General features: G+C 49.1%; 4 protein-coding genes across 8 annotated transcripts in view; 2 read left to right on the top strand and 2 right to left on the bottom strand.

Annotated features, from left to right (window-relative positions):
* Nucleotides 1–1,686: 1,686 nt before the first annotated feature.
* Nucleotides 1,687–3,460, top strand: Hpdl (4-hydroxyphenylpyruvate dioxygenase like). The gene has a single exon (XM_036177341.1). It carries the CDS (start codon nt 2,075–2,077, stop codon nt 3,188–3,190), a length of 1,116 nt encoding a protein of 371 aa, XP_036033234.1. The 5' UTR covers nt 1,687–2,074; the 3' UTR covers nt 3,191–3,460.
* Nucleotides 3,461–3,887: 427 nt separating this feature from the next.
* Nucleotides 3,888–18,229, bottom strand: Mutyh (mutY DNA glycosylase). 5 transcript variants are annotated; one of them, XM_036177335.1, is made up of 16 exons: nt 17,805–18,229; nt 8,635–8,752; nt 7,461–7,609; nt 7,340–7,379; nt 7,143–7,216; nt 6,985–7,026; nt 6,833–6,904; nt 6,641–6,754; nt 6,462–6,559; nt 6,239–6,383; nt 6,109–6,163; nt 5,777–5,968; nt 5,547–5,683; nt 5,316–5,468; nt 5,078–5,119; nt 3,888–4,055 (listed from the first exon to the last, which is right to left on the bottom strand). In XM_036177335.1, exons 2-16 carry the CDS (start codon nt 8,744–8,746, stop codon nt 3,942–3,944), a joined length of 1,539 nt encoding a protein of 512 aa, XP_036033228.1. In that variant the 5' UTR covers nt 8,747–8,752; nt 17,805–18,229; the 3' UTR covers nt 3,888–3,941. The 5 variants fall into 5 exon arrangements, with proteins under 5 accessions (XP_036033228.1, XP_036033229.1, XP_036033230.1 ...); XM_036177336.1 differs by lacking the exon at nt 17,805–18,229 and adding an exon at nt 13,003–13,027; XM_036177337.1 differs by lacking the exon at nt 17,805–18,229 and adding an exon at nt 10,940–10,968.
* On the top strand, nt 17,942–25,636 carry Toe1 (target of EGR1, exonuclease). The gene is made up of 8 exons (XM_036177340.1): nt 17,942–18,115; nt 18,963–19,105; nt 19,191–19,231; nt 19,371–19,467; nt 19,582–19,740; nt 19,972–20,231; nt 20,430–20,592; nt 20,672–25,636. Exons 1-8 carry the CDS (start codon nt 18,064–18,066, stop codon nt 21,290–21,292), a joined length of 1,536 nt encoding a protein of 511 aa, XP_036033233.1. The 5' UTR covers nt 17,942–18,063; the 3' UTR covers nt 21,293–25,636.
* The window catches only part of Tesk2 (testis associated actin remodelling kinase 2), a 120,297-nt gene continuing 115,073 nt past the window's right edge, over nt 21,688–26,911 (bottom strand). Inside the window, exons 6-11 of the mRNA XM_036177334.1 lie at nt 25,310–25,392; nt 24,699–24,774; nt 24,389–24,472; nt 24,111–24,197; nt 23,562–23,679; nt 21,688–23,288 (exon numbers count right to left, since the gene is read on the bottom strand). Coding sequence (XP_036033227.1) covers nt 22,576–23,288; nt 23,562–23,679; nt 24,111–24,197; nt 24,389–24,472; nt 24,699–24,774; nt 25,310–25,392 — 1,161 coding nt within the window. The 3' untranslated portion in view covers nt 21,688–22,575. The remainder of the gene's footprint in view (nt 23,289–23,561; nt 23,680–24,110; nt 24,198–24,388; nt 24,473–24,698; nt 24,775–25,309; nt 25,393–26,911) is intronic.

The following is a 26,911-nucleotide window of genomic DNA, read 5'->3' as shown; positions in this document are numbered from 1 at the left end:
TTTCCCTAAGACAGCCTTACACTTCCCACAGTGCTTCGGGTTTAGAGATCTTGGAGGGAGGAAGCTGAGGCCCAAGAGCATATGGGAGAAGAAAGGACAGGGGGCTCCGATGCAGCTCAATGATAAGAAATATTTGCCTAGCCGGACAGTGGTGGCGCACGCCTTTGATCCCAGTACTTGGGAGGCAGAGCCAGGCAGATCCCTGTGAGTTCAAGGCCAGCCTGGTCTACAAAGCAAGATCCAGGACAGGCACCAAAACTACACAGAGAAACCCTGTCTTGAAAAACCAAATTAGTCTCTCCCTCTCTCCCTACCCCTCTCCCTCTCTTCCTCTCTCCCCCTCTCCCCCTCTCTCCCAATAAAAAAGAAAAAAATTAAAAAAAAAAATATTTGCCTAGCATTCACAAGGCCCTGAGTCAGGATTTAATGCTACAGGACTCCCTTAAGGGAGTCACAGCTTGTTCTGGGTTCTGGGCCTTTATCAGAGCTGCTCTTGGATTTGGCTGCCTAACCTTTGACACAAGCCAGGACAGTGTCTGCCCACCCCCATCCCCCAAACAGGTCCCACAATAAATACCCCCGGGAGGTGCCATTAACATTGTGTAATGAGGCTAGAACAATAGCTAGAGCGGCAGCTGCTGTTGATTGAACACTTACACTGTCTAGTTTAACCACAGCAATCTGGGGTAGAGGGGAGGTGTCATTAAATAGTATGTGTGAGAGAGACCATGGGTATTGAGCCCCCAGCACCAGGGCGTGGAGGGGGGGGCATCCCATTTTTGCAGATAAGGAAACTCAGAGAAACTAGGCAACATGACCAAAGTCATGCATGTTAGAGATAGATTTCTAACCCAGGTCTGCTTAGCTCTGGAATCCATGTTCTCCTGATCACTGGTCACAAAAAGGCCCTGCCCTTCTACTTTCCGTCCTGAACACCCAGCCAAGCCTCCTAGCGTTAAGTCTGGTCCCTGTGGCAGGAGTTTCTGGCTGGACCATGGGGCATGGTGTCGCCCCCCCCCCCCCCCCCCGTGTCTTTTTGGCACAGTTGCTAAGTGTGGCTTGCACCTTCGCTGAAGTCTTTGTCCTCTGAATGTCCCTCTCTAGCCTTACTTCAAGGACCTTCCAGCTGAAGTCCCACAAAACTTCCAGTTCCCTCATTCCAGTGACATCCCTCATCTTGGGTCCCCTGGCTCCTATCTTTAGGAAATTTAAAGAGTAAGGAAGGCCTGGACTGTAGTTGGAGTCCTATCAAGGTGATGAACAGTAGTTCCTTGCAGGAACAACAAACAAAACACAACAACGGCATTTTAGGTTGTTTTGTTTGTCTCCCTCCAAGTCTTGCTTAGCTGTAGAAGTAGAATTGAAGTGGCAGAGTTGAGATTGCCCGGATGACTGGGAAGACATGCAAAACGCTTTCTCTTCTATCAATTTCCCCGCCCCGTCTTGGGGATTGAGAATCGTTAACTAGAAATATTTTAATATTAGGAAAATAAGTAAAACATCAACGGGGCACTAGGACTCGAAGAGTAAAAGCACCAGACTAAGAAATCCCGCGCTTGCGGAGGGAGGATTCGGGCCCCTCCCCCACCCGGGCAGAACTTAGCTCTGAGGTCGCGAGAAGAGCGCGCCTGGCACCGAGTGAAGGTGGCTATTGTGACTTCCCGGGCGGAGAAGGGGCGGCTCAGTGCCAAGGGTGTGACCTGGTCCAAGGCCCTTCGTCCAGGCTGTACCCAAGGAGAGCGCTTCTGGGCGAGAGGGCGTGTCAAGGGCGGAGTCTCAGGCCCCACCCCGATCTCCGGGTCCCGGCCGCTCAGCGCCCGCGTGGTTCTCATACAATTTACCCCCAGAGGCTGTGGTCCTCAGCCGCCTTCTGGCTGAGGTTGCGCTGCAGAGAGGATCAGTCCCCCGAGGTCTGACTGTGACCCTGCTCAGAAAAGACCAAGGAACGCGCTCTTCTGGCAGACCTGGACTCCACCGGCTTCCAACAACTAGTCCGGGACCGAGAGTCTTGGAGTTTGAAACAAGTGAGCGGCCCCAGAAGGACGGGGCCGGGTGGCTGGCCACTGGGCTCGCCATGGCTGCGCACGCCCGCCGTCTGTGCCATGTCGCTTTCCATGTGCCTGCTGGGCAGCCGCTAGCGAAAGACCTCCACCGCCTCTTCGGCTTCCAGCCCCTGGCGGTGCGGGAAGCAGGCGGCTGGAGACAGCTGGCCCTGCGCAGCGGAGACGCAGTCTTTCTAGTGAACGAGGGCTCGGGGCCGGGGGAGCCACTGTACGGCCTGGATCCGCATCACTCGGTGCCCAGCGCCACGAACCTGTGCTTGGACGTGGAGGATGTGGGCGGTGCCGCCCGGGCGCTGGCAGCACAGGGCTGCGTCGTGCCGGTACCACCCACTAGCGTGAGGGATGCACAGGGCACAGCCATCTACACGGTGGTCAGCTCTCCGGCTGGTAACCTTAGCTTTACGTTGCTGCAGCGTGCTGGCTATCGCGGATCCTTCCTGCCCGGATTCAGACCGCTACCTTGCACACCTGGCCCTCGCTGGGTCAGCCACGTGGACCACTTGACCTTGGCCTGCACCTCTGGCAGCTCCCCTACACTTAGGCGGTGGTTCCAGGACTGCCTAGGGTTTCGTCACTTGCCGCTGAGCCCAGGTGAGGATCCGGAGCTGGGCCTCGAGGTGGCTGCAGGGCCTGGGCGAGGGGGACTACGGCTTACTGCCCTGCAGATCCCACCCGACAGCACCGTCCCGACCCTCGTGCTGGCAGAGTCCCTGCCGGGACCCACCAACAAACAAGACCAGGTAGAGCAATTTCTAGCCCGGCACCGGGGCCCAGGCCTGCAGCACATAGGGCTGTACACTCCCAACATCATGGAAGCTTCTGAGGGGATGGCAAAGGCGGGAGGCCGGCTCCTGACCCCTCCTGAAGCTTACTACCAGCAGCCCGGCAAAGAGGAACAAATCGTAGCTGCCGGGCACAAGCCTAGCCTTCTAGAACGGCAGGGAATTCTACTAGATGGCGACAAAGACACGTTCTTGCTTCAGGTCTTCACCAAGTCCCTCTTCACTGAGGACACCTTCTTTTTGGAGCTGATTCAGAGACAGGGGGCCACAGGCTTTGGCCAGAACAACATCCGGGCACTTTGGCAGTCCGTGCAAGAGGAAGCTGCCAGGGCCCAGGGAGCATAATCCGGCAAGATTAGGGAGTTGCCACTAGTCCTAGGTGCTCTGAGGAGTCCAGCACAGGCCTGCAGGAACTGACACACCTCAGCACCACACCTCCACAGGACCACACCCCAGGCAGAGGCCATTCGTCCTGGCCAGGTGCGGGTCTTCTTTTCAACCAGTACCTGCCAATTCTAGCGTCTCTTGCTAGACTCCAAAGAGATGAGATTTAAAACAACACATCTAGGTAATGTAAAGAATAAAGGAACGAGGTTGTTAAGACAACACTCTGGAGCCTTTGTGTCTTCTCTGTATTTCCTTCCCATCTACCCTTAAGGTCTTGTGATGAATGATTCTGAGGAAGGAATTTAATACCAACCCTCCTCTGTGCTGACCTCCCTAGGGAGCAAAGGCTGCAGGTGCAGACGGTCTAGGTCATGGTTAGCCTAGCCACCTGCTCTAAGAGGGTGCTCCAGCTCCCATCAGAGCTTACCTGAGACCCAGAATGGGAGCATTGGAAGTCAGCCACCGACAGGTGCTCCCTGCAGCTGCCCTAACTCTTTGCTGGGGAAGAACACTCTGGTCAGAATTCGTCCAGACTCCAGGGCTGTCTGGGAGCTCAGTCAGGGGAAGTCAGAACCAAGGTGACTTAACCATTTTCTGAGTCTCCCAAAACTAAGTGAAGGGGCTAGAGAAAGTGAAGAATGTTCTCCAAAAGGACTACAAAAATAAGCATTTTATTAAGGCTGGATTTGGGGTGGGCTTCCTGGGGTAATCACTGGGCTGTACTGTTGGAAATCCGAGGCTGAAAGAAGCTATCCAGGATTTGCTGGCCCCCGCTGGGTTTTTTCCGGCTTGATGGAGTAGACATCCGGGACCTTTTAGAACCCTGTGCAAAATCCAAAGATGGGAGGTAATAAGTACACATCGAGGAATCTTCTGCCTGCTCTACTGATCTAGCCTATAATGCTGTAGATTTTTCTATCTGCCTTCAAGTACCAACCCCTTTAGTCAACTCCTAAAACTTGCTAAGATGCAAAGCTGGGTTATAATAGCTCAGTTGATAGAGGGCTTGTCTAAAATGCATAAATCCCTAGGTTCGAGTCCTAGTGTTGGATAGAACTGGGTATGACAGGCACATGCATATAATCCCATCATAAGGGAGGATCAGAAGTTTAAGGATATCTTCATCTTCAGCTACACAATGTGGGTGAGGAGTGGGGAGATGGCTCAGTGGTTAAGATTGTGTAAGTAGGGCTGGAGAGGTGGCTCAGAGGTTAAGAGCACTGGCTGTTCTTCCAGAGGTCCTGAGTTCAGTCCCCAGCAACTACATGGTGGCTCACAACCGTCTGTAATGAGATCTGGTGCCCTCTTCTGGCATGTAGACAGAACACTGTATGTGTAATAAATAAATAAATCTTAATTAAAAAAAAAAATTGTGTAAGCAGAGGACCTGAGTTGGGGACCCAATATATATGCTTCATGGTTCACAAACACCCATAACATCAACTCCAGGGGATCCAATGCCCTCTTCTGGCCTGTATGGGTACTACATTCAATGTACATATACCCACACACAGATATATATACACATAATTAAAAATAATAAAAATAAATCTTTTTCAAGGACCCAAATTAGCAGTTATTTTCATCAAGCAGCTTTTCCTGATCTTGTCTCACAGATGGCTCCCACAGAACCTAGCAGATACTTCACATACCTGTGACACCAGCGCCCACACTCTTGACCCTACAGTTCTCACTGTACAATCAGTCCCTAGTTCACAAACTGTCCCTCTGCCCCCAGCAAAACCTGGAATGGATAATACTCATCCCGAAATGTCAATAAATGACTTTTAAAGACCACAGAGGCAGGTCTGGGAGAAGATGACAGGATGAGCCTCTGAGACTCACCTTGCAGGTCCCTCGCCGATGGTCCTCATACATGCGGAATACCTAGCCAAGATGAAGGCGGGAGGAAAGGAAAAGGGCTGGCACCTTCTCCAAAAAGAACCAATACCCTGAGTTCCACCCCAGCCTGTGGTCAGCCCCAGCAATTTTGTTTAAAATATACATTTCTTTTTCGTTTATACAGCAATAAGTTCATGTAAAATGTAAGAGAGAAACAAAAAAGGACAACAAAGGTGGGTGCCTTTTTCACGGCAGTGGAGACAGCTGCACTGTGGAATTCCTCCCAAGTCAACCATCGAGCGCCAGGAGGTGCAGGGGCCACGGGGGTCTGTCCTTCCAGGGCCAGACTATACACTTGATACGTCAGTTTGATGTGAGAGAAGACATGGGTCACCTGCGGGAGAAGAGACGGACCAGGCCTGTCTATGACTGTGAACACAAAAGCCCTCTCCTGGCACCCTTGCCAACCTACCTCCCCCAGGTGCTGGGGACGAGCGGCCGGGAGGGGTCCAGACCAGCTCTGCAGTTCCTGTAGAAGGTCTTTGTGTTGATGCTGTTCTGAGGGCTCCAGGGCGACAGACGGAAACTCCCACAGACCTGCCAGCAGACCTGCGGGCAGCCAGGTAGGGGTCAGCTTCTGCTGCCCCCTTCTGTCCCGCTCTGTTGCTGGGACACTGCCCTGCAGCCCCCATATTCAGGTACCCGAGTTAGGCCTTTGGACCAGCAGGATGAGGGGGCTCCCGGTGGCGCTGGGCCGCTCCAGAACACAGGTGGCAGAGTACTCCTCCCTGGGAGGCCTACGGCTGGCCTTTCGAGGAAAGTTGGTCACTCCCAGAGCGGGGTCCCAGGGTTTTGTGGGAGGTAGGCAAAGCTGGCACTGTCTAGTCTTAAGAGCTGGAAACAAAGATTCCAAACTCAGCTCAGGCCAAGGTGCCTAGCCCAGGCTTAGTCCTACTGCGGATTCTCACTGGCTTGAAAAGGCAGCTCCCGGGGGGGGGGGGGGGGGGGAGGCTGGGGTCAGGGCTGGCACTTACCACACTCCTCTACGTCAGGACTGCCTGGCAAGGCTGAGAGCTGTTCCCGCTTCACCTGAGAGACAGAGGAGAGTGTCACAGGGCAAGGGTCATTCACTAGGACACCCTAACTCTTCCTCTGGAGGCTCACCCGCTGGTATGCCTGGCATAGGTTCTGTATAGGGCACCGGCTGCAGAGAGGGTGCTGCGGGGTACACACTGTGGCCCCCAGCTCCATGGCTGCTTGATTGAAGTCCCCAGGCCGGGCTGGATCCACTAGCTGATGAGCTAGGCTCCTAGATGTAAGGAACACTACTACAAGCAAGAACCTTTGAACAGACCCTTCCCAATTTCCCATCATCCCAGTATCTTACCAGAGGTGATGAGAGACAAGGGTGCTGCTGGGATCGGCACCAATGGCACGGGCACGGCACAGCACCCGTAAAACATTCCCATCCACCACACCAGTTACCTGGCACAGAGGGGCCTGGGAGTCAGACTGGACTTGGAGGAGGGGGTGCACACATTAAATAATGGTGACGGACGGGCTCACCTGGTCAAAGGCAATCGAAGCAATGGCTCCGGCTGTGTACCGCCCCACGCCAGGCAGGAGCTGCTGCAGGGCCTCTGCTGTCCGGGGCATATGACCTCCCAGCTCCTCCACCACCTGATTGGAGTAGGCAGGCTCAGTTTTAAGACGTCTGAGGCCGCTGTGCTGCTAGTCTTCAGTGCATTGCCCATTTACCTTCCTAGCTCCCTCCTGCAGCCGGCGGCCTCGAGAATAATAGCCCAGGCCAGACCAAAGCTGGTTCACCTCCTGTAGGTGGAGGTCAGAGGTCAAAGATCAGGGGTCGGTCTCCCAGTTGTTTCTATTCCCCCTATCCAGGGGTGGCTCACCTCCAGGGAAGCACTGGCCAGATCCTGAAGTGTTGGCCACTTCTGGAGACCGGAGACAGGCAAAAATAAACAAACAAACAAGTAAAGTTAAGGATGAGGATGGCAGAGGAAGCCTTTTCCAGGGTCCAGCCCACTCTCCCCTCCCTCCCTGGCATCACCTGCATCCATCGGTTATAATAGTCGATCACTGTGGCAACTTGGGTCTGCTGCAGCATAACCTCTGACACCCACACTGGGGAAGGGGGTTAACATGAGGTACTGCAACTTACCCTGGCTCCTAGTCCCTAACCCCAAACCTAAGCATAACCCCTAATCCCAAGGACTTCCAGGCAAAGCAGCCCAGTTTTGTACTGACCAGCATAGGCTCGCCTGTCCAAACTGGCCTCCTCCTGGACCTGTCAATAAAATCACAGGTGAAAGCTTAATGTGAAAGAGCTAAGTGCCGGCTTCCCAGCCACTGTTCCTGTCCTACTCACCCATCTTCTCCAAGGCAGGTCCCGCTTCTCTTGGTCATACCAGCTGAGCAAGCTCCTTCGGAAAGCTGTGACGTCGGCCACGTCTCTGAACAGATGGTACGGGGAGGCGGAGGCCTGCAGTAACTCTTCTCCCTTCTGCTTGGCCTGGCCTGCAGGACAGCCACAACACTTGGGGATGACCCCCTCACCCCACCCCACCCTTTCTCAAGAATTATCTTTAAGTGCTCGTGCGTGTGTATCTGAGATTCCCTAGAGCTGGAGTCCTGGGCAGCTGTAAACTGCCTGACAGCTGAGCCATCTCTCCAGCAAGTCTTTTCCGTTTTCTGAGATAGGGTCTCAACAGGATCTCATATAGCTCAGGCTGGCCTCAAACTTGCTGTGTAACCAAGGCTAGCTTTGAACTCCTAATCCTCCTGCCTCAACCTCCCAAGGACTGGTGATTACAAGGGTGATTACCACCCCTGGCTCTTCAGTATTTAATATTTATTTCATTTTTTATTGTGCATATATGATGTGAATGTGTGGGCATGCATGCCACATGTGCACATGGAGGTCAGAAGATAGGAGTTGGTTCCCTCCTTCTGCCTTTCCATGGTCCTGGAGATCAAACTTGGGTCATTAGGTTTGTGTGGCAAAAGCTTTTTCCCACTGAATCATCCTGCTGGCCCTTCTGGGGATCATTTTTGCACAGGTTTATCAGGGACTCGGGGCACAGCAACCTGTAGTAGTAGCCCGTTCCCATTTAGGGTTTCTCCTACCCAAATCTCACTCAACCTTCAGAGCTACAACCACATTAGAGTTCTAGTTATGTGTAGCCTTGGCCAAATTTCTGGTCTTAGTTTTGTCAGAGTGTCTTTGTTCTCTCTGGGCCACAGATGAAAACTCACTAATTTTAGTTAGGCAGAACAGGTACCCAGGCAAGGTGCTTCCATATTTTCTAAACACATTCAGACTTGTACACTCATTTGATCCCATGGAAGCCACACAACGGTGAAGAAATGTGTAGATGAAATTGTTCCATTCTGTTAAGAAAACACCCAGAGCATTTGGTCCAAAGTTACACAGCAACAGTCAGAATTAGCTTGATTCCTTGGTACACTGCAAGCCTGAATCTGCCCTCTTGATGGCCAGTGAAACGAGTCCCTTGACACTCTGGCAAGGGCCAGTTCCTTACCATCAGGGGCAGAAGGTGTGGCCTGGCTGCTGCTAAGGGCACATTTTCTCCTTCTCTGGTGGTTGGCTAGTGGCTTTCTGTGACTCCTTACAGATGCTCGCAGCTTCTTCATGTTAACCTGGAAGAGACAGATGTAGCCAATGTGGTCAGTCATGATGAGGCTGGATCTTGGGAGTCCTGCAGGAATTACAGCCACCTCCCCCCAAATCACTCAGAATGTCCAGCTTTTCTTTTTCTTTCTTTTTTTTTTTTTGTCTTTTGTCTGTATGCATGCCTGTATGTATCATGTGCTACCCTCAGAGGCGAGGTGTCATGTCCTCTGGAACTGTAGTTACAGCTATTAGTGAGCTGCCATATGCATTCTGGGGACTGAATTCTGCTATAAGAACAGAAAGTGTTCTTAATGCTGAGTGTCTTAGTTGGAGTTTTTATTTGTGTGAAGAGACAGCATGACCACAGCAACTTTTTTTTTTTTCAAGACAGGGTTTCTCTGTGTAGCTTTGCGCCTTTCCTTCAATCTGTAGCCCAGGCTGGCCTCAAACTCACAGAGATCCACCTGGCTCTGCCTCCCGAGTGCTGGGATTATAGGCGTGCCACAGCAACTGTTATAAAAAAATACTTAATTGGGATGGCTCGCTATGTTCAGTCCATTTATCTTGACTGGGAGCATGGTGGCATGCAGGCATGTGGTGCTGGAGCTCAGAGTCCTACATTCCTGTCACACTGAGTGAAGCTGGATGAGAAAAAGACCTCAAAGCCCGCCCCTACAGGGGCACACTTCCTCCAACAAGGCCACATCTCTTAATAGTGCCACTCCCTTTGGGGGCCATTTTCTTTCAAACCACCACACTGAGCCATCTCTCCAGGCCTGTTTTTGTCTTTTGAATCAGAGTCTCACTATGTAGACCAGGCTGGTCCTCTGTGATGCCTAACCTCGGTTGTCAACTTGACTACATCTGGAATCAACAAAAGTCCAAGCAGCCAGGCATGCCTGTGAGGGATTTTCTTCTTCCTCTTCCTCCTCCTCTTCTTCTTTTTCTTTTTTTTTTTTTTTTTTTTTTTTTGAGGCAGGGTTTCTCTATGTAGCCCTGCTGTAGCCCAGGCTGGCCTTGAACTCATAGATCCACCTGTCTCTGCCTCCCAAGTGCTGGGATTAAAGGTGTCACCACCACAGCTCAGCTGAGGGATTTTCTTGATTGGATTATGTGGTGGTCTAAAAGAAAATGGCCCCCAAAGGAGGTGGCACTATTAGAAAGTGTGGCTTTGTCGTAGTAGGTGTGGCCTTGTTGGAGGAAGTATGTCACTGTGGGGGTGGGCTTTGCATTCTCCTATGCTCAAGCTATGCTCAGTGTGGCACACAGTTGCTTCCTGTTGCCTATAGATCAAGATGTAGAACTCTCAGCTCCTTCTCCAGCACCATGTCTGCCTGTATGGTAAGCCGCCATGCTTCTCGCCATGATGATAATGGACTAAACCTCTGCAACTGTAAGCCAGCCCCGATGAAATGTTTTCCTTTACAAGAACTGTGTGGTCATGGTGTCTCTTCACAGCAATAGAAACCCTAACCAAGACAGATCACATGAAGTGGGAAAACCAACCCTAAATCTGAGCCATACCTTCTGGTGGCAATCCACACAACAGGACAAGGGGGTGGAAGCTTCTGCCTTTTGCCTGCTTGCCCTCACTCCTGATGGTGAGTTTATCTGTCATTTGTAGTTAGAGTTTTCCTGCCTGGCCCAGTCAGGACAAATCTCTCTTACCCGCCAGTCCCACAGTCACTCAGACCCAACCAAGAAAGTACACAAAAACTTATATTGCTTACAAACTGTATGGCCGTGGCAGGCTTCTTGTTATCTGCTTCTTCTATCTTAAATTAACCCATTTTTGTTAGTCTATACTTTGCCACATGGCTTGTGGCTTACCAGTGTCTTTACACGTTGCTTCTCATGGCGGTGGCTGGCGGTGTCTCTCTCCAACCTTCTACTTCCCAGAATTCTCTTCTCTCTTGTCCCGCCTATACTTCCTGCCTGGCCACTGGCCAATCAGAACTTTATTTACACAGAGGGATATCCACAGCACTTCCCCTTTTCTTTTTTTTAAGGAAGGTTTTAACTTTTACATAGTACAATTACATATAACCAAACAATTATCAAGCAAGAATTACAGTTACAATATTAAAGAAGATATACTATCTATATTTGTGAGTCTAAGGTTTTATATCTAACTTACCTTTTATCATAACTGAGGAAATTATAACTATCTAGTCTTCAACCACATCAAAGACCTCAGAAGGATATAATATTACCTGAGAAAGGGAGAAGGATGCAAGCAACTTTCGGGAGTCTTGCAGGGTAGACAGAGACAGCTGGCAGCCTGGACAGTCACCTAATGTTTCTTTGTACAGTTGGGGCATTTGTCTTTAGCCCACAGGGCTAGAGTCTCTTGGTCACTTCTCTCAGTGTCCTGTAGAATTTCTGGCAGTTTCCTCTGCGAAGCAGGAACCTGAAGGACCATTTTGTCAAACAAAGTTTAGTGGTCACCTTTCTATGGGTCTTGCATGTCCAGTCGATCAAGCAGTCCAGGCAAGAACAGTTTCTTGCTAAAATGGCTATTTTTGACAAGGTGAAGATAAGATATGAAGTGTCTTCAATGCCCATCCTCATCTCTGAAGTAAATCGGTGTTGCCAGAAGCAGACATGTCTCACTGTCCAGAAAGTCTAAATTTTAAAAATATTTTAAATGCCATATTCTGTAGGTCTTTGAAGTATTTGAAGATTACCTATCTATCTGAAATATCTCTATGTATACCTAGAAGACTTAACTAACATGGCTGTGAGTATGATTATCACAGATGATTAATTATTAATCTATTTTTAATTATCCATTACAATTTTAAATGAGCTATACAAACACAATACCTTAAACATGAGTAGAAATATATACATAGTATAACAAAATTAACTTTAAGTTTGTATCAATAGACTAAAATCTAAACCAATGTAAAACATTTTAAACAAGTTGTTGCTCTTTAGAAGTAAGTTCCCTAATCTACCCTTTCATCCTATTATATCTATATCATATCCCCCTTTCTTCTTTAGAAAGAGATCTCATTTATAATCAACCTGCTTTAAAGAAAAATATTGGGTTTTGTTTGTTTGTTTGTTTGTTTTTTTGTCCCACACCAGTGGGCTCTTCTGATTTGGGACACAAGAATCTCTTAACCATTTCTTTTAGCAATATGTCTGGGTTTAGAGAAGGAGTGAGCCAATTCCATCTCCAAAGCCAGCTGGGAATTTTGGGAATGTGGGCGTAGTTTCTCTTACTACTTCCTGCTGGAGGGGGGCGCTGCATCTTATGGGGACACAAAGACAATTTTAGGATTATGGAGTAGTCCATTAGGGTGAACCTCTGAGCCAGTTGCCTTGAAACCATTCTGGATGTCGGATCATCTGGGCCACTGTGTCATCGGAGACCTTTCAGGTGGTCTTGGCTGATCAAACCTGATGTATCTTAATCTGGAATAAATCCATAGCCTCTGGCTTTCTGTGGAAACAAAAGCAGAGACTCCTTTCCAAAGCAACATATCCTTATATCCAAATTTTGAAGTCAAGGTACCTTTAAAATTTACATATTTGTTTAACTCAACAGCTTTTATGATCAAATCTTTTTCTGCAGTTAAAAATCCAAAAGATAACATAAAACAGATTCTCTGTGTAATATCTATCTTTGTAAGACTGAAACGCTGCTGTGGCTGCTGGCTCCGCCCACCTCTGCTTCCCAACATGGCGGCAGTTACAGTACCACCAGCTCTGGGTCTGGAGCCATGTGTACCATCAACTATCAGAAGCAGTTCTATCGAAGTAGTGCATAGCCCAGAAACTTTCTTTTTTTTTTTTTTTTCTTTTTTTCTTTCTTTTTTTTTTTTAACTAGCAAAGGCTAAATCCACCATGCAGCAGAGTAAAGTGCCGCTTGTAGATTCCTCATTCCAGCCACACTGCAGGTCAGACGCACACGCCAGGAACCCGCCACAGTAGCTCAAACCGGCAGGCTGCCGCTAACTTGAGAGAGACAATTAAGAAGCTGTTTTTAGCTCCATTTTAGAATCTTTTTTCTCAGGTGTTAGGTGGAAATGCTTGCCAACACGTTGGGCGCCATTTGTAGTTAGAGTTTTCCTGCCTGGCCCAGTCAGGACAAATCTCTCTTACCCGCCAGTCCCACAGTCACTCAGACCCAACCAAGAAAGTACACAAAAACTTATATTGCTTACAAACTGTATGGCCGTGGCAGGCTTCTTGTTATCTGCTTCTTCTATCTTAAATTAACCCATTTTTGTTAGTCTATACTTTGCCACATGGCTTGTGGCTTACCAGTGTCTTTACACGTTGCTTCTCATGGCGGTGGCTGGCGGTGTCTCTCTCCAACCTTCTACTTCCCAGAATTCTCTTCTCTCTTGTCCCGCCTATACTTCCTGCCTGGCCACTGGCCAATCAGAACTTTATTTACACAGAGGGATATCCACAGCAGTCATTGTGGCATCTTTCCCTGGCATCAGAACCTACTTCAAGATTCTAGCAGACTGAAGAACAACAATCTCTAGAAATTCCTGGGTGACTTCAGTGCAGATTAGAATAGTTGAGACCTCCAGTCTCCTGAACTGAACAACTACCAGATTCTTGGCCTTTGCACCAGGAAACAGCTATTGCTTAACTACTCAGACCACAGCTTGTGAGCTACTCTAATAAATCCCCTTTAATATATTCATTCTATCAGTTCAGTTCCTTTATTTTGTTTTGTTTTCTCAAGACAGTGTTTCTCTGTGTAGCTTTGGAGCCTGTCCTGGAACTCACTCTGTAGACCAGGCTGGCCTCGAACTCACAGAGATCCGCCTGCCTCTGCCTCCCAAGTGCTGGGATTACAGGTGTGCCACCACCACCGGGGCAGCTCAGTTCCTTTAGAAAGTCACAATACATTCTCCTATCACTACTTCACAAGTACTGGGACTATACGTGTGCACTACTATACCTGGCATTTCTATCTTTCCTTAAGCACTTTCAAGATGCCTGTCATTGTCTGAATGAGAATGACCCTCATAGGCTCACATGCTTGAATGCTTGGTCCTGAGTCAGTGCAACTGTTTGGGAAGGATTAGGAGGTGTGGCCTTGTTGGAGCATGTGTGTCACTGGGGGTGGGCTTTGAGTTTTAAAAAGCCCAGGCAGGGCAGTCTCCTCTCCCCCTCCTCTGCTGCCCTTGGATCAGGATGCAAAGTTGTCAGCCACTGCTCCAATGTCATGCCTGTCTTCTTCCCACCATGATGACCACGGACTAAACCTCTGAGACTATAAGCAAGCCCCCAATTAAATGCTTTTTAAAAAATAAGAGTTGCCTTGGGCACCAGGGAGTGGTGGTGGCGGCTCACACCTTTAATCCCAGTACTCGGGAGGCAGAGGCAGGAGGATCTCTGTGGTTCAAGGCCAGCCTGGGCTACAGAGTGAGTTCCGGGAAAGGCGCAAAGCTACACAGAGAAACCCTGTCTCAAAAAAACAAAACAGACGAGCAAGGGGCTTCGGGGGCCTAGTAACAGACAAGAAGGCAGGGAGGGCCAAGGCCCACAGATGTATACACCGGATGCTCACCACCACGTGTATGTGACTAAGGGTTGCTTAGGGTATCTAGGAGTGCGGATAAGGAAGAAATCCGTCTGGTTAGACTGACTTCGGTAGTCACCTCGTTCACTCCACAGAAATGAGAAAACAAGAATTAAAGGAGAAAAAAGATCTGCCTGAGAGCAGATGGCAAATCAATGAGGAGAGATGGGCTAGTAAATCGTAACTGGCTGGCCATTAGAAACCAGAAAATACATCTGGCTGACCGCTGCAGACTGTTCTCCTGGCTACCTTTTCTAATTGCCAAAACACTACTAACCGGGAACAGCAGGTTGGCTGAATAGATAAAGGTTCAAGCCTGATGACCAGGTGTGGATGGTCACACACATACACAACACACACTAAAAATAAACAAACAGCCGGGTGGTGGTGGTGGTGGTGGCGGCGGCGGCGGCGGCGGCGGCGGCGGCGGCGGCGGCGGCGGCGCACGCCTTTGCTCCCAGCACTTGGGAGGCAGAGGCAGGCGGATCTCTGTGAGTTCAAGGTCAGCCTGGTCTACAGAGCGAGCTCCAGGAAAGGTGCAAAACTACACAGAGAAACCCTGTCTCGAAAAACCAAAAAAAAAAAAAAAAAAAAAAAGAAAAAGAAAAAAAAGGAAAGAAAAGAAAAAACAACAATAATAAAATAAAATAAACGGGAGAAGGGGCCTTTACAAAGTCTCTAGCACTTAGAGTGGATGCTTACTGTCTGCTCAGCCCCAGGAAGTGCTTTACTGGATTGTCCGCTCCACCTGATGGCTCCAGGGGCAGGAACTATTACTTCCACTCCAGCTTGGGAAGCAGAGGCCAGTTAAGCAACTGGATCTCATCTCCAGCTGTGCTGCAATCCTACCAAACCTGTTTAAAGTCTCCCCAGTACCTGGACTCACCACCTCATTTTCATCAAATGACCCCGCTTTCGCTTTTAGGGGGAACAATATACAACCTATTTGCTCTGTCTTCTTCCGCCTCTATGTGAAGGCCTCCGACCTTTTCCTAGGACCCTACGCCCACAATACTCTAAACAGAACACACTCTCCTCCCCTTCATCACCACCTCCCTTTGCCACACTCACTTTCACAACTCCTCCTACAGCCTGTGCTCTGAAGAAGAAAGCAATCTAAGACATGGTCATTGCTTTCGAAACATAATCCGTGTTTGCACCTGTAATCCCAGTGTTAGATGGGGTCAGGAGGTTCAGGAGCTCAAGGTCATCTTCAGCTCAACTGTTTGAGGCCACTCCTAGCCTATATGACACCACAAAAGAAGACCGAAGTGATCATGGTTTTCTCTTCCCACTTCCATATATGAACTGTTCATTGGCTTCACAAAACTCCCTGAACAAATATTTACAGAATGCCTATTGTAAGCCAAACAATTTACCTCAGTGTGGGCGCTACAGAGGTCCTTGTGCTCACAGATAAGCACCAGGGGAACCAGGAATGGTAAACACACAAGGTGTCTCTTCAAAGAGAGATATATATCTTGTTTTCCACCCAGAAGGCTAGTGACCTTTGCTCTATCTGTGTAGCCAAGATGACAAGCAATCCTCCCCCAGACCTTTATTGTGAGTTTGTCAATCCATAGAACCCACCCTTATGGGAGCTCTCACATGTACTTTACAAAGGTTTTTGATGTAGTCATGTCTTAAATTTTATTGTGCGCATGGGGTGAAGTCATTATCACCAGAAAAATCTTTCTTGTTCCTCCAGTCAAGCCTGGTGACCACAGCATGGATGGACTCACACACATATACAACACACATTAACTATGCCTAAAATAACTACTCGGGGTGAGACTCCAAAGTTTGCACCAACACTAGCTAGTGAGTTGTGTTGAACCGAACTACCCCCTTGTCTCCCAAGGACTATACTCTGCTGGTTGTGGTGGTTGCAGAGACCCTCAAACAGTCCTCAGCAAACTCCTTCTGCCAGAAGAGAGCTTATAACCTAACAGAGGCTGACAATGAACAACATACATAAAAAAGTACATTAGATATTTAAAAGAAGTAGCTGTTGGCATAAAAAGTAACACGAGTGAAGGGTATAACTGCTAGGAAGAGCACACATGTGCCGGCGGCGGCTCCCAGCACTAGGGAGGCAGAGCCTGGTCTACAGAGTGAGTTCCAGGACAGTCAGGGCTACACAGAGAAACCCAGTCTCGAAAACCAACCCCCCCCCCCCAATAAAAGTATCAAAAGGAAGTGATTAAGATCTTTAGGAGACCTGGAGGATGGTGGCACATCTTTTATGCCGGCACTTGGAAGGCAGAGGCAGGCAGATCTCTGTGAATTCCAGGCTAATCTGGTCTACACAGCAAGTTCCAGTCCAGCCAAGGCTGTAAGAGTGAGACCCTGTTTCAAACAAAGAAGACCATCCTGAAAAAACTAGTGGACAAGCCCCGAGTAGGATGCCCAGCATGTCTGTGGCACTGCAAGCAATCTAGTGTGCTGTAATGCAGTGAAGAGGGGATGAGTGGTTGGGCTGAGGTAGAAGAAGAGGGGGAGGTTGGGTGGAATCACAAAGTAGCCCTTAGACGGCTCTCTGGTCGCTCCTCCTCTCGGTATCATGCTCAAGATCTATGGATCAGTGCCCTGGTCTTGAAGAAGAAGAAAAGAAGAGGAGGAGGAGGAGGAGGAAGATTGTTCTGTGAGATCTTATCTCTTTGTTGTTGTTTCGTTTCTCCTTGGCTACGCAGGGTTTCTATGTTTAGCCACTGGCTGTCCCGGAACTCTCTAAACCAGGCTGGCCTTGAACTCAAGAGATCTGCCTACCTCTGAGTGCTGGGATTAAAGGCATACTCCACCACGGCCCAGCTGAGACCCTAGCTTAAAAAAGAACAAAACCCTGCACAAACGTCTATGAGAGGTCTTTTCTGTATGCTCAGGGCCCGCGCCAAATATATTTATTATACACAGTACATAACGTGTTAAGTGAATTAATTGGATGGGAGAAAAGTCGAAGGAAACTCCTTTTTCAGTGAGGTCAGGTAATGCTGCACATTGGTAAAAGGACACCCCCTCCCCACCTCGAAAAACAGTTAAGTAAGGGGAAATACGGGTCGGTGGTCCCAGAGGCTATGAACGCGCCCTAAGGTGGGAGTGGTTCCAGGCAGCGTTCCTACCTCTCTTACGACAATGGTCAAATCCAGACCAGCTGGCTCTTCCTTGCTATCCTACTGTCAAAGCCTTATCTCAAGTGCACATTATCACTTGTGTGAATTATCTTAAAAGTGTTCCTCTTAGTTGGTCGCTTTACCAGCTATCTGCCCACGTCCTGTAGAACGCTTCCCGCCTCTCACTTCCTCCATCGTTCTGGGGTTCTGTCCACGCTCAGACCCTTTACTCTGCCGCGCGCCCATCTCTCCCGAGCTCCTAGGCATGGTTTAGCTCAGCATAGGAGGCATTCTCTCCTCCACCCCCGCGAAGCCTGCACTGCCCATGCCAACCCTGGGCTGTATAGAGGAAAAGACCTGCAGTAACTTAAAGGTTCCAAGTTCCCGCCAGAGCATGCGGAAACATAAATTACCTCCTGCGCAGTCTCCAGCCCGCAGCCCCAGCGAACCCGCCAAGGGGCGTGGCTTCGCTCAGTCCGGCCGCTCAGCCAATAGACACTCAGCGCGCGCAAGGCCCGCGCTCCGCGCTCTGGCCGGACCACTCCGAACGGAAGTTGATCCTACGGGTCCCCGACGCCGAGATCCCGCCCCATCCTAGACCCGAGGCTCTCCGGGAGACGAAGCGGAAGTCTCCGCGAACCTACAGAAGCCTGGCGCGGGGCGCGGAGCGTCATGGCCGCCGACAGTGACGACGGTGTGCCTTCAGTTCCAACGACCTCTGACGGTGAGCGGCTTCCCCGGGGGTAGCCACAGAAGCCTACGCGGGCCTGTGGAGGGAAAAGCCTCGGGCCGGTAGTTCTAGAGACAGGCCTGTAGCTTCTGCTTGCGGCAGATCTCATCGGAGACTACAAGTCCCAGTGTGCAGCGCGTGCAATTGCAAAGCCCCTAAAGTTAGATTGTAGAGCAGTGAGGGCGTGTTGGGAGGTGTGGTTTGGATCGAGCCGGCGATTGTCAATCGGTAACACCAGGGAAGTGTGGAGTCGTCCACGGTGAGTGGAGCTTGGGTCTGACTTTGTTGAGGCACCATGAGTATGTGGCTTAATGGGATCTGTGTTTGAAATAGGTCTTGCTCTGTAGCTCAGGCTGGCCTCAAACTCCAAAGTCCTTCACTTCAAGCTTCCTAGTCCTGGGGATTATAGGCTCGGATGATAAAGAACCCTCTACCTCTCTCCTGATTATGATGCAAAAAAGGAAGTGATTGCCGGGCAGTGGTGGTGCATGCCTTTAATCCCAGCACTCGGGAGGCAGAGCCAGGAGGATCTCTATGAGTTCGAGGCCAGCCTGGTCTACAAAGCGAGCTCCAGGAAAAGTGCAAAGCTACACAGAGAAACCCTATCTCGAAAAACAAAAACAAAAAAAAAGGAAGTGATTTCCCAGTCCCTCATAAAGTCACTGGAAGACCTGGATGCCCTCTTTCCAAATTTAGGGCACTGTCCGTTCCAGAGCTTGTGTGTAGAGCAAGTGGATGCAGAATCTCTAGGGAAAAGCTTGTCAGTGGGCAACCCCTCTCCTACATCTAGCTTGGTATCTGTTCCCAGAACATGAAAATCCACCACTCTCCTTTTCCCTAGGTGGAGTCAACAAAAACACAAAATCTGCAGATGAGTTTGTAGTACGAGTTCCTGTGGTGGATGTACAGAGTGACAACTTCAAGGAGATATGGCCGTCGCTCTTGCTGGCCTTAAAGACAGCTAGCTTTGTGGCTGTGGACACGGTGAGGCAGGGGAAATGGGGAGGGCAGGTGGATGTGAAGGGTTTGATGGGTGTGGGGATAATTACAGTACTTTACCCATCCATAGGAGCTGAGTGGGCTCGGGGACAGGAAGAGTTTGCTGAACCAGTAAGTACATGCCTTTTCTTTAATCCCAGCTCTAACAAGTGTGTAGATCTCAGTCCAGGGTTAGGGAGTCCCAGCCCTGGGTAGTTTGGGTCCTTTGTGAAACTAACTCAGCCACCTCCGTGCCCAAACCCAATCTAAGGTGCATCGAGGAACGTTACAAGGCCGTGTGTCATGCTGCCAGGACCCGTTCTGTTCTGTCTCTGGGCCTCGCCTGTTTCAAGCAGCAGCCAGCTAAGGTATGAGCCTCCCTCATCCCAGATGCAAGGCATGGGGCAGAAGAGCTGAGGTGCTGGAGAATGTTGAGGTTTTCCTCCTAATTTTTGATAGGACAGGTCCTCCTTGTTTTTCAGGGTGAAAATTCTTACTTGACCCAAGTGTTTAATCTCACTCTCCTGTGCATGGAGGAGTATGTTATAGAACCGAAGTCTGTGCAGTTCCTGGTACAGCATGGCTTCAATTTCAACCGGCAGTATGCTCAGGGTATCCCCTACCATAAGGGCAATGACAAGGTAGGACTCCAGCTTCTCTAGCCTCGAGTGTGTGCTCTCTGGCCTATTTCTTGCTTCCAGAGGCTGAATGCCTGGGGGGAACATCTGCTTGTGAATATGGGGGGTGGGGTTCCCTGGTGACGAGGCTGGGGAAACACTCAAAGAAGGGTAGACTGGGTTAGAAAACGAAGCAGTCCTTTCCAGGTATGCTGCACATGAGGCTGACTGGGCCTTCCCTTCCCTTCCCCCTAGGGAGATGAAAGCCAGAGCCAGTCAGTACGGACACTGTTCCTTGAACTGATCCGGGCCCGTCGGCCCCTGGTGTTACATAATGGCCTTATAGACTTGGTGTTCCTGTACCAGAACTTCTATGCACACTTGCCTGAGAACTTGGGAACCTTCACTGCTGACCTCTGTGAGATGTTCCCAGCAGGCATTTATGACACCAAATACGCTGCTGAGTTTCATGCCCGCTTTGTAGCTTCCTACTTGGAATATGCTTTCCGGAAATGGTGAGGACATGGTTAAGGGAAAGGGGTGGGGCCTGGGATGAACCTATTTAATTCACATAAGATTATTTATCAAGTACCTACCATGTGCCAGGCACTGTTTTTAGGTGCTGAGGATTCAGCAGTGAACAAAACACAAACCCCCCCTGTTCTCATGGAGCTTATGTGCTAGTGGAGCAATGCCCTCTTGCGCTGTTGCAGTGAGCGGGAAAATGGGAAGCAGCGGGCAGCTGGTAGCCCACATCTGACCCTGGAGTTCTGCAGCTATCCGTCTAGCATGGGAGGCCATATTGACTACCGCTGCTGTATGTCCCCTGTAACCCACCGTCGTTCTCATACCAGCAGCATCTGCGACAAGTTCTCGGTGAGAGCATTCGTCCATTTCTTGGGGAAGGGGGGTTCTGATGTATGGAACCCCTTCTTAGCCTCTTTCCAACCTCTAGGCTTATGGCTGGTGCCCTCTAGGACCCCAGTGTCCTCAGTCACATGATATAGACCTTATCATTGACACTGATGAGGCTGTGGCAGAGGACAAGCGGCGACGGCGGCGACGGAAGGACAAACGGAAGAGGGCTTTGCTGAGCCAACCAGGGGCACAGACCTTTGAGGAAGCCGAAGATGGTCCCCCCACAAAGCAGATCTGTGAAGATAGCCTCAAGACAGAAGAAACTGAGCAAAAAGTGACAGAGGGTGAAACTAAGGATCAGCTTGGCTCCCAGCAAGATCACAAAAGTGGCTTGGCGATCAGGCGTAAGGCAACAAGTTCTGAAACAGCCGATGTGGCTACCTCAGAACTGCCAGTGAGTCAAGCCAATCCTAACCCTGTGCCTGGAGATGGATTGCATCGGGCTGGTTTTGATGCCTTTATGACAGGTTATGTGATGGCCTATGTAGGACTGAGCCAGGGACCTCAGCTCTGCAGTTCTGGACCTTGGCTTCCTGAATGTCACAACAAGGTATATCTAAGTGGCAAAACTGTACCCCTCACGGTGGCCAAGAGCCAGTTTTCTCGTTCTTCCAAAGCCCACAACCAGAAAATGAAGCTGGCTTGGGGCAGCAGCTGACCCAAACATCTGCCGGGTACTAAGCCTAGGGAGAGGAGCTGAGTAGGAAGAGATGGCAGTTTGGCAGTGTGTAGTGGCTCATGTCTGTCATCCCAGTACCCTAAAGGCTGAGGCAGGAGGACTGCTACAATCCATGGCCTACATAGCGAATTCCAAGTCAGCCAGAGCCACATAGCAAAACCCTATTTTTTTTTTTTTTAAGGTTATTTGAGTTGTCACCCTGTGTATGTCACATCTAAGTACTACAGAGTTGTGCAGGTCCGCAACAGTGAAGTATGAGTACTCCACTCTTTCCTTTTGTACAGAGGCCTGGACCAAGGGTACAAATAAGGCTAACTAGCACCTGCAACATCAACTTTATTTTTTAATCTGAAAGTGTCTTGGGAAAAGTTTTACAAAAAAAAAAAAAAAAATCAACAGAAATGAATTATGAAAATGTTTGACCAAGTTCATTCTTTGGTTATTTCTTATTGCGGCTCCTCAAGGACAGACTGTTCCCAAAGCTCCAGCTATAGCAAGGAGAAAATCAGTCCAGTATAATACATTAACTTCTGGTTGTATCACCTGTTGACACATACATAGAGCAGGCCCTGGGGCCTACAAAACCAGCCCCACTCCCAACGCCAAGGTTGAAAGTCTTGAGGCAAAACATTAAGACTCCTTTATAAATATGAAAATAGATTAATCACCTGGAAAGGTCTCTGAATAGGTTAGCTAAAAGATCCTTGACCACCACATTGCCTTGTCTCCCCCTTGCATAGAGATGTAGTGATGTGGTCTGACCGTACAGTAAGTGCAAACAGCAATTATTCAAGTGTCTTAAACATACTGGCAAGAAGCATCCCAGTCTTCAGGTCTGAGAAACAACCATGCCCTTTACAGCTTCCTGGTTAACTCCAGTGTCCATCCTGTAGCTTATATGCCCAGAATGGGCACAAAGGCCTAGGGTGAGAAAGAACTGGGGCATAGCTGCCTAGCTGCCTGCCAACTCAGCCTGGAACTAAGAGTCCTTTTGGTCCTTGTTCTAGGACATGTACAGTTGTCATTGGGAGCCACAGCTCCTTGCTGGATTTCAGAGGTTTAGAATTAGGTGGGCCCTAACCATTTGAAACACCTCCCATTACAGCCATTGGGCACTGAAAGCCCAATTTTTAAGCCAGGCTTTTCTCAGCCTGCCTGCTTAGTGGGCTCCAGGGAAGAGCCTGGCTGTGCATCAAGGGGATCCAGCAATTTCAGCTAAAGGTCCATCCCTAAGGTGAGGCAGGAACTAGTCCTCCCCTACCTCACCCATCCTGCTCTCCCTGGGTTTGCAAGCTTATTCCAGAGACAGAGAAGTGGACAGGAGCCATTTGTGGCCTTTCTTCCACCTCCATCTCCTCAGAGGCAGCTCCAATACATAGGCTGGTCCCCTGGGGCCTGGGTCCAAAACCGTTTTCTTCTTGGGGGTTGGAGCAATCCATGGCCTCATGGACTGAAGCAGCTGGTAACACAGATGCCCGGAATGGTGGAATCTCTCTTACTCCATACTTGAGACTACTGAGTCGTGGTGGAGGCCCATCAGACAGTGATTCTTCACAGCTCACAAATGGACAAGCCTGACGCAAGAACTCAGGTGAACCAGGCAGAGAACGCCACCGTCTGGAAGACATGGCCAAAGGCTCCTGACAATCAGCCAGAGGCGTAGTTCCAGGCCCTGGTGCATCCAGGTCAAATACAAGGGAAATGACAGATTTGCTGGGCAGGTCAAAGAATTTGATCTTGCCACCCTTGAGGTCTTGGCGTGCACTGAAGGGGTTGACTTTTGGGGTACGTGTAGCACCATCTCGTGGCCGGTAGTAGGGGTCCAAGACACTGACTGTACGTGGAGGCTTACGAGAGAAGATGTCTGACTGGCTTCGAGACAGCCAGATTGTACGTCTTGGACGTGGAGACTTATGGGGAATCTTGTCATCCGGTGAACTCAGCCGCTTCCCTCCAAACACTTTCTCCAACAGTCCTGAAGGACAGTAAGCTTGTGTTACTCTCCATCAGTACAAGCAGCACTTTACTATACTTTGCTGGAGGAAAGCGAGGTAGGTAGTTGCCCCATTTTATCGATGAGAAAAGAGGGAAGCAATGTGCCAGGTCACATCTGTAAGATCGCCTACTACTTTATTGTCCATGACCACTCTCCTCCCACTTCTAGACCTAGGATCTTTCCCCAGAGCGGAACTTGAGTTTCACTCTTCCCTTCAGGGTCAGGTTTGGGTATCTGGGTCTGATCTCTTACCTTTAGCTGTGGGCTGCAGCTTCCTGTCCCTTTCCAACTCTTCTTCCTGTAGACGGCTCATGATTTCCTCTAGGGTCTTTCCAATCTCCTCAAAGGATGGGCGCAGCTTAGGATCCATCTGTAGGCATCCACAACAGCCATAAGGCCTGCTCTGCACTTCTCACCCCAAAGATGAAATCTGAATCTGCTTCTGGCATCTTTTAAGATCCAGGTGGGTAACTAAAGTTTTCTCTTGTGTTAGGGCTGGCTGTTGCTATCGTTCAACAAATAAAGCCTGACAAAGCTTGGTCAACACTCAGGGCACAGCCATGGGTTTACCCTGTAGGCTGAAGGCTGGAAAATACAAAGCAGTTTTTTTCTTTCTTTCTTTGGTCCAGAGCATTCTGGAGAGCCTGAATAGGCCAGAGTAGGAAATATGGTTGGTGTTACACGTCTGGGGAAAATGATGCCATGCCCCTTATGAGACTAATTCTTAGCCTTTCCCTACAGTCCTAATTAAATGAAAAGGGCTCAGCTCCTGACCAAAGCCAGGTGAAGAAAGACACTCACATTACAGCAGTTGAAGGTGAGCTGCAAAAACTCCGGGGGGCAATCTCCCACCATGTGCTGGAAAGCATCATAATCCAGCCCGAAATTCTGTGGATGAGTAAGGTGGGGAAGTGTACAAGGGACATGAATAGTAAGTCATTAATCATACACACTCATCCTGGCCTACTCGGACGAGGCTGGGAACTGCCTCACAAGTAGCCACAGAGTAGTTCCAGCAACTCCACCCAAGGATAAAACAGTTCCATCCCTGTGGTGCTGGTCCCATGCTGGTAGCTCACCTCTGTGCGGGGAAGATAGTCTGGATCAGCTTGGATGCGGGCGATGATCTCGCAGAGGATGATACCATAAGAGAACACGTCTGCCTGGTAGGTGGTCAGACCTCAGTTTTCCTCTCAGTGAATAAGGAGATTATCTTCCCTGCCCCACCCCAACTCTTAACAGCCTAGGTCTGGGCTACATTACCCATATTCCATTCAAGTCGCCCACTGGTTAACAACAGCCAGATGCTAGCCCTATATTTAGCGGGGAGGATACAGATCCTTACCGGGGCCACAAAGGATAATCAGGCCTTGAAATCTCCAGACTTACCTTCTCATTATAAGGCTCATCTCGGAGAACCTCTGGTGCCATCCAGAAAGGTGAGCCCACCACAGCCAGCTTCTCACTATGAAGTAAAGGAAGAAAGCTTGCTGGTGACTGGCACAATGGGAATTGACACAATAAAACAAGGTTTCACGTAGCCTGAACTATATATATAATGGGGGATGACTTCCAGCTATTGATCCTCCAGCCACCTACTGAGTTCTGGATTTCAGGCATGCACCACTACGCCTGGTCTGTGTGGTGTTGGAATTTTCTCAGGGCTTTGTGTATACAAGCACTGTACTAACTGAGCTACAGTATCCATGGCCCTTGAGTCCTTGTTGGTTGATACAGAGGCTCATGATTTCCTTAGTGGAAACAAATTTGCAGTGATCCTCCTGCCTCTGCCTTGAAAGTACTGAGTTCACAGATGTGTGCCATTGTGCTTGGCTACGCAACCAGACCTGACTGGGTTTTGTTGCTCCTAAGGGTGGGTATAGACTTGGATGGGTCGAGTCAAGGAATGAACTTGAGCTGTGGCTAGGTACTGACCCTTGGGAAGGAAGCTGGATTGCCCCTTAGTTTGGACCAATGCCTATGGCTTTAGGGTTACTCACCTAGCATCAGGAATCTTCTCAGCCAGGCCAAAATCAGCTACCACTGCAGAGTAACCATTTTCATCTCTCTTTATCAGGCAGTTCTAGGGTTCCCAAAGAAGAGAAAATAAGGTAGCTTAGAAGTAGGGATTAGCCAGCCATGTGGTTACTACTCATGTCTCCCTACCAGAGTATCTTGTCCTGTTTCTTGGTAAATCACACACTTAGCTTGGTTCCACAGTCAAAACTGGGGACTTTAATACAGCAAATGAGATTGGTGTGATGGCACAGCCTTTAACCTCAACACTGGGGAGGCAGTGAGTTCCAGGCTAGCCAGGGTATATAATGAGAACCTGTGTGATGGTTATTCTTGGTTGTCAACTTGACTACATCTGGAATTAACTAAAACCCAAGTGGCTGGGCATACCTGTGAGGGATCTTTTTCTTAAATAATTTCAAATGGGAAGACCCACTTTTAATCCAGATCTTTTGAGGTGGTAAGATCCCCCTTTAATCTGGCTTACACCCTCTGCTTGCAGCCTATGTAAAGGACATGGAAGTAGGAAGCTTGACCTCATTCTCACAGACATGCCCACACCTTCACTAGCATTAGAACCTATTTCTTTTGATAATCTGGTATATACTGAAGACCAGCTGAGACACACAGCTTTGTGGATTGAACAGCCACTGGATTCTTGAATTTTCTGTTGGTAGACAGCCATTGTTGGATTAAGTGGACAGCAGCCTGGAGCCATCCTAATAAATGCTTATTCTTTCTGTAGAGCAGTGGTTCTCAACCTTCCCAATGCTATGACCCTTTATTTACAGTTCCTCATGTTGTGGTAACCCCAACCATAAACCATAAAATGATTTTCATTCCTACTGCATAATTATAATTTTGCTACTGTTATAAATGTAAATGTTTTGGGAGATAGAGGTTTATTAAAGGGGTTGCAACCCACATGTTGAGAACCATTTCTCTAGAGAAAACTAATGCACCTTGCCTTAAGAAAAATAAATAAATAAATAAAAGTCAGATGGGTTAATCCTGGATCTTGAAATGGTTTGTTTATTTTCATTTTGTTATGTACATTGATGCCCTGCCTGCATTTATGTCTGCGTGAAGGTGTCAGATCCCCTGGAACTGGAGGTATAGACAGTTGTGAGATGCCAGGTGGTTGCTGGGAATTGAACCTGGATCCTCTGGACGAACAGACAGTGCTCCTAACCACTGAGTTATTTCTCCAGCCCTGTTTTTTGTTTTTTTCACCTAAATATTAATTTAAGCCACCTACTCTCACAAGCAGAGGGATGGAATCAGTATACAATGGTTTTTGTGTGATCCAAGAAAATGTGTGCTTGAGGTCCCATACAGTTTTTTAAGTAATAGTCCAAAATCTCTTTACTCCTTTTCATAGCACATTAGAAGCAGGTTCACGTAAAGGTAATGGAAGACAGAACAGCCACCATCTCCCCAGGGGAAAACCTGGTCCTGATACAGAGCTGGAGGTAGGCAATGAATTCTGACCAGGCATGTTCATGGTAGTATGACTTCAGGAAAACATGCAGCATTCTTTTATTGTTGTTGTTCAGTTTTGGTGTGTGTGGGGGTAGGGGTTTCCA

Source organism: Onychomys torridus, chromosome 2, assembly GCF_903995425.1.
Source record: "Onychomys torridus chromosome 2, mOncTor1.1, whole genome shotgun sequence".
Classification (NCBI taxonomy): Eukaryota; Metazoa; Chordata; class Mammalia; order Rodentia; family Cricetidae; genus Onychomys; species Onychomys torridus.
Note: the sequence above shows the minus strand (reverse complement) of the source record. Positions and strands in the feature narration are given on the sequence as shown.

Excerpts from the sequence above, each read along its gene's own strand:
- Toe1 (XM_036177340.1), top strand. The coding sequence starts at position 18,064 with ATGGCCGCCGACAGTGACGACGGTGTGCCTTCAGTTCCAACGACCTCT. Across the intron at positions 19,106-19,190 it reads GCTTTGTGGCTGTGGACACG|GAGCTGAGTGGGCTCGGGGA; the intron begins GTGAGGCAGGGG and ends ACCCATCCATAG. Across the intron at positions 19,232-19,370 it reads AGGAAGAGTTTGCTGAACCA|GTGCATCGAGGAACGTTACA; the intron begins GTAAGTACATGC and ends ACCCAATCTAAG.
- Mutyh (XM_036177335.1), bottom strand. The coding sequence starts at position 8,746 with ATGAAGAAGCTGCGAGCATCTGTAAGGAGTCACAGAAAGCCACTAGCC. Across the intron at positions 6,560-6,640 it reads CTTCGATTGCCTTTGACCAG|GTAACTGGTGTGGTGGATGG; the intron begins GTGAGCCCGTCC and ends CCTCTGTGCCAG. Across the intron at positions 6,384-6,461 it reads CTTGTCTCTCATCACCTCTG|GAGCCTAGCTCATCAGCTAG; the intron begins GTAAGATACTGG and ends CCTTACATCTAG.
- Hpdl (XM_036177341.1), top strand. The coding sequence starts at position 2,075 with ATGGCTGCGCACGCCCGCCGTCTGTGCCATGTCGCTTTCCATGTGCCT.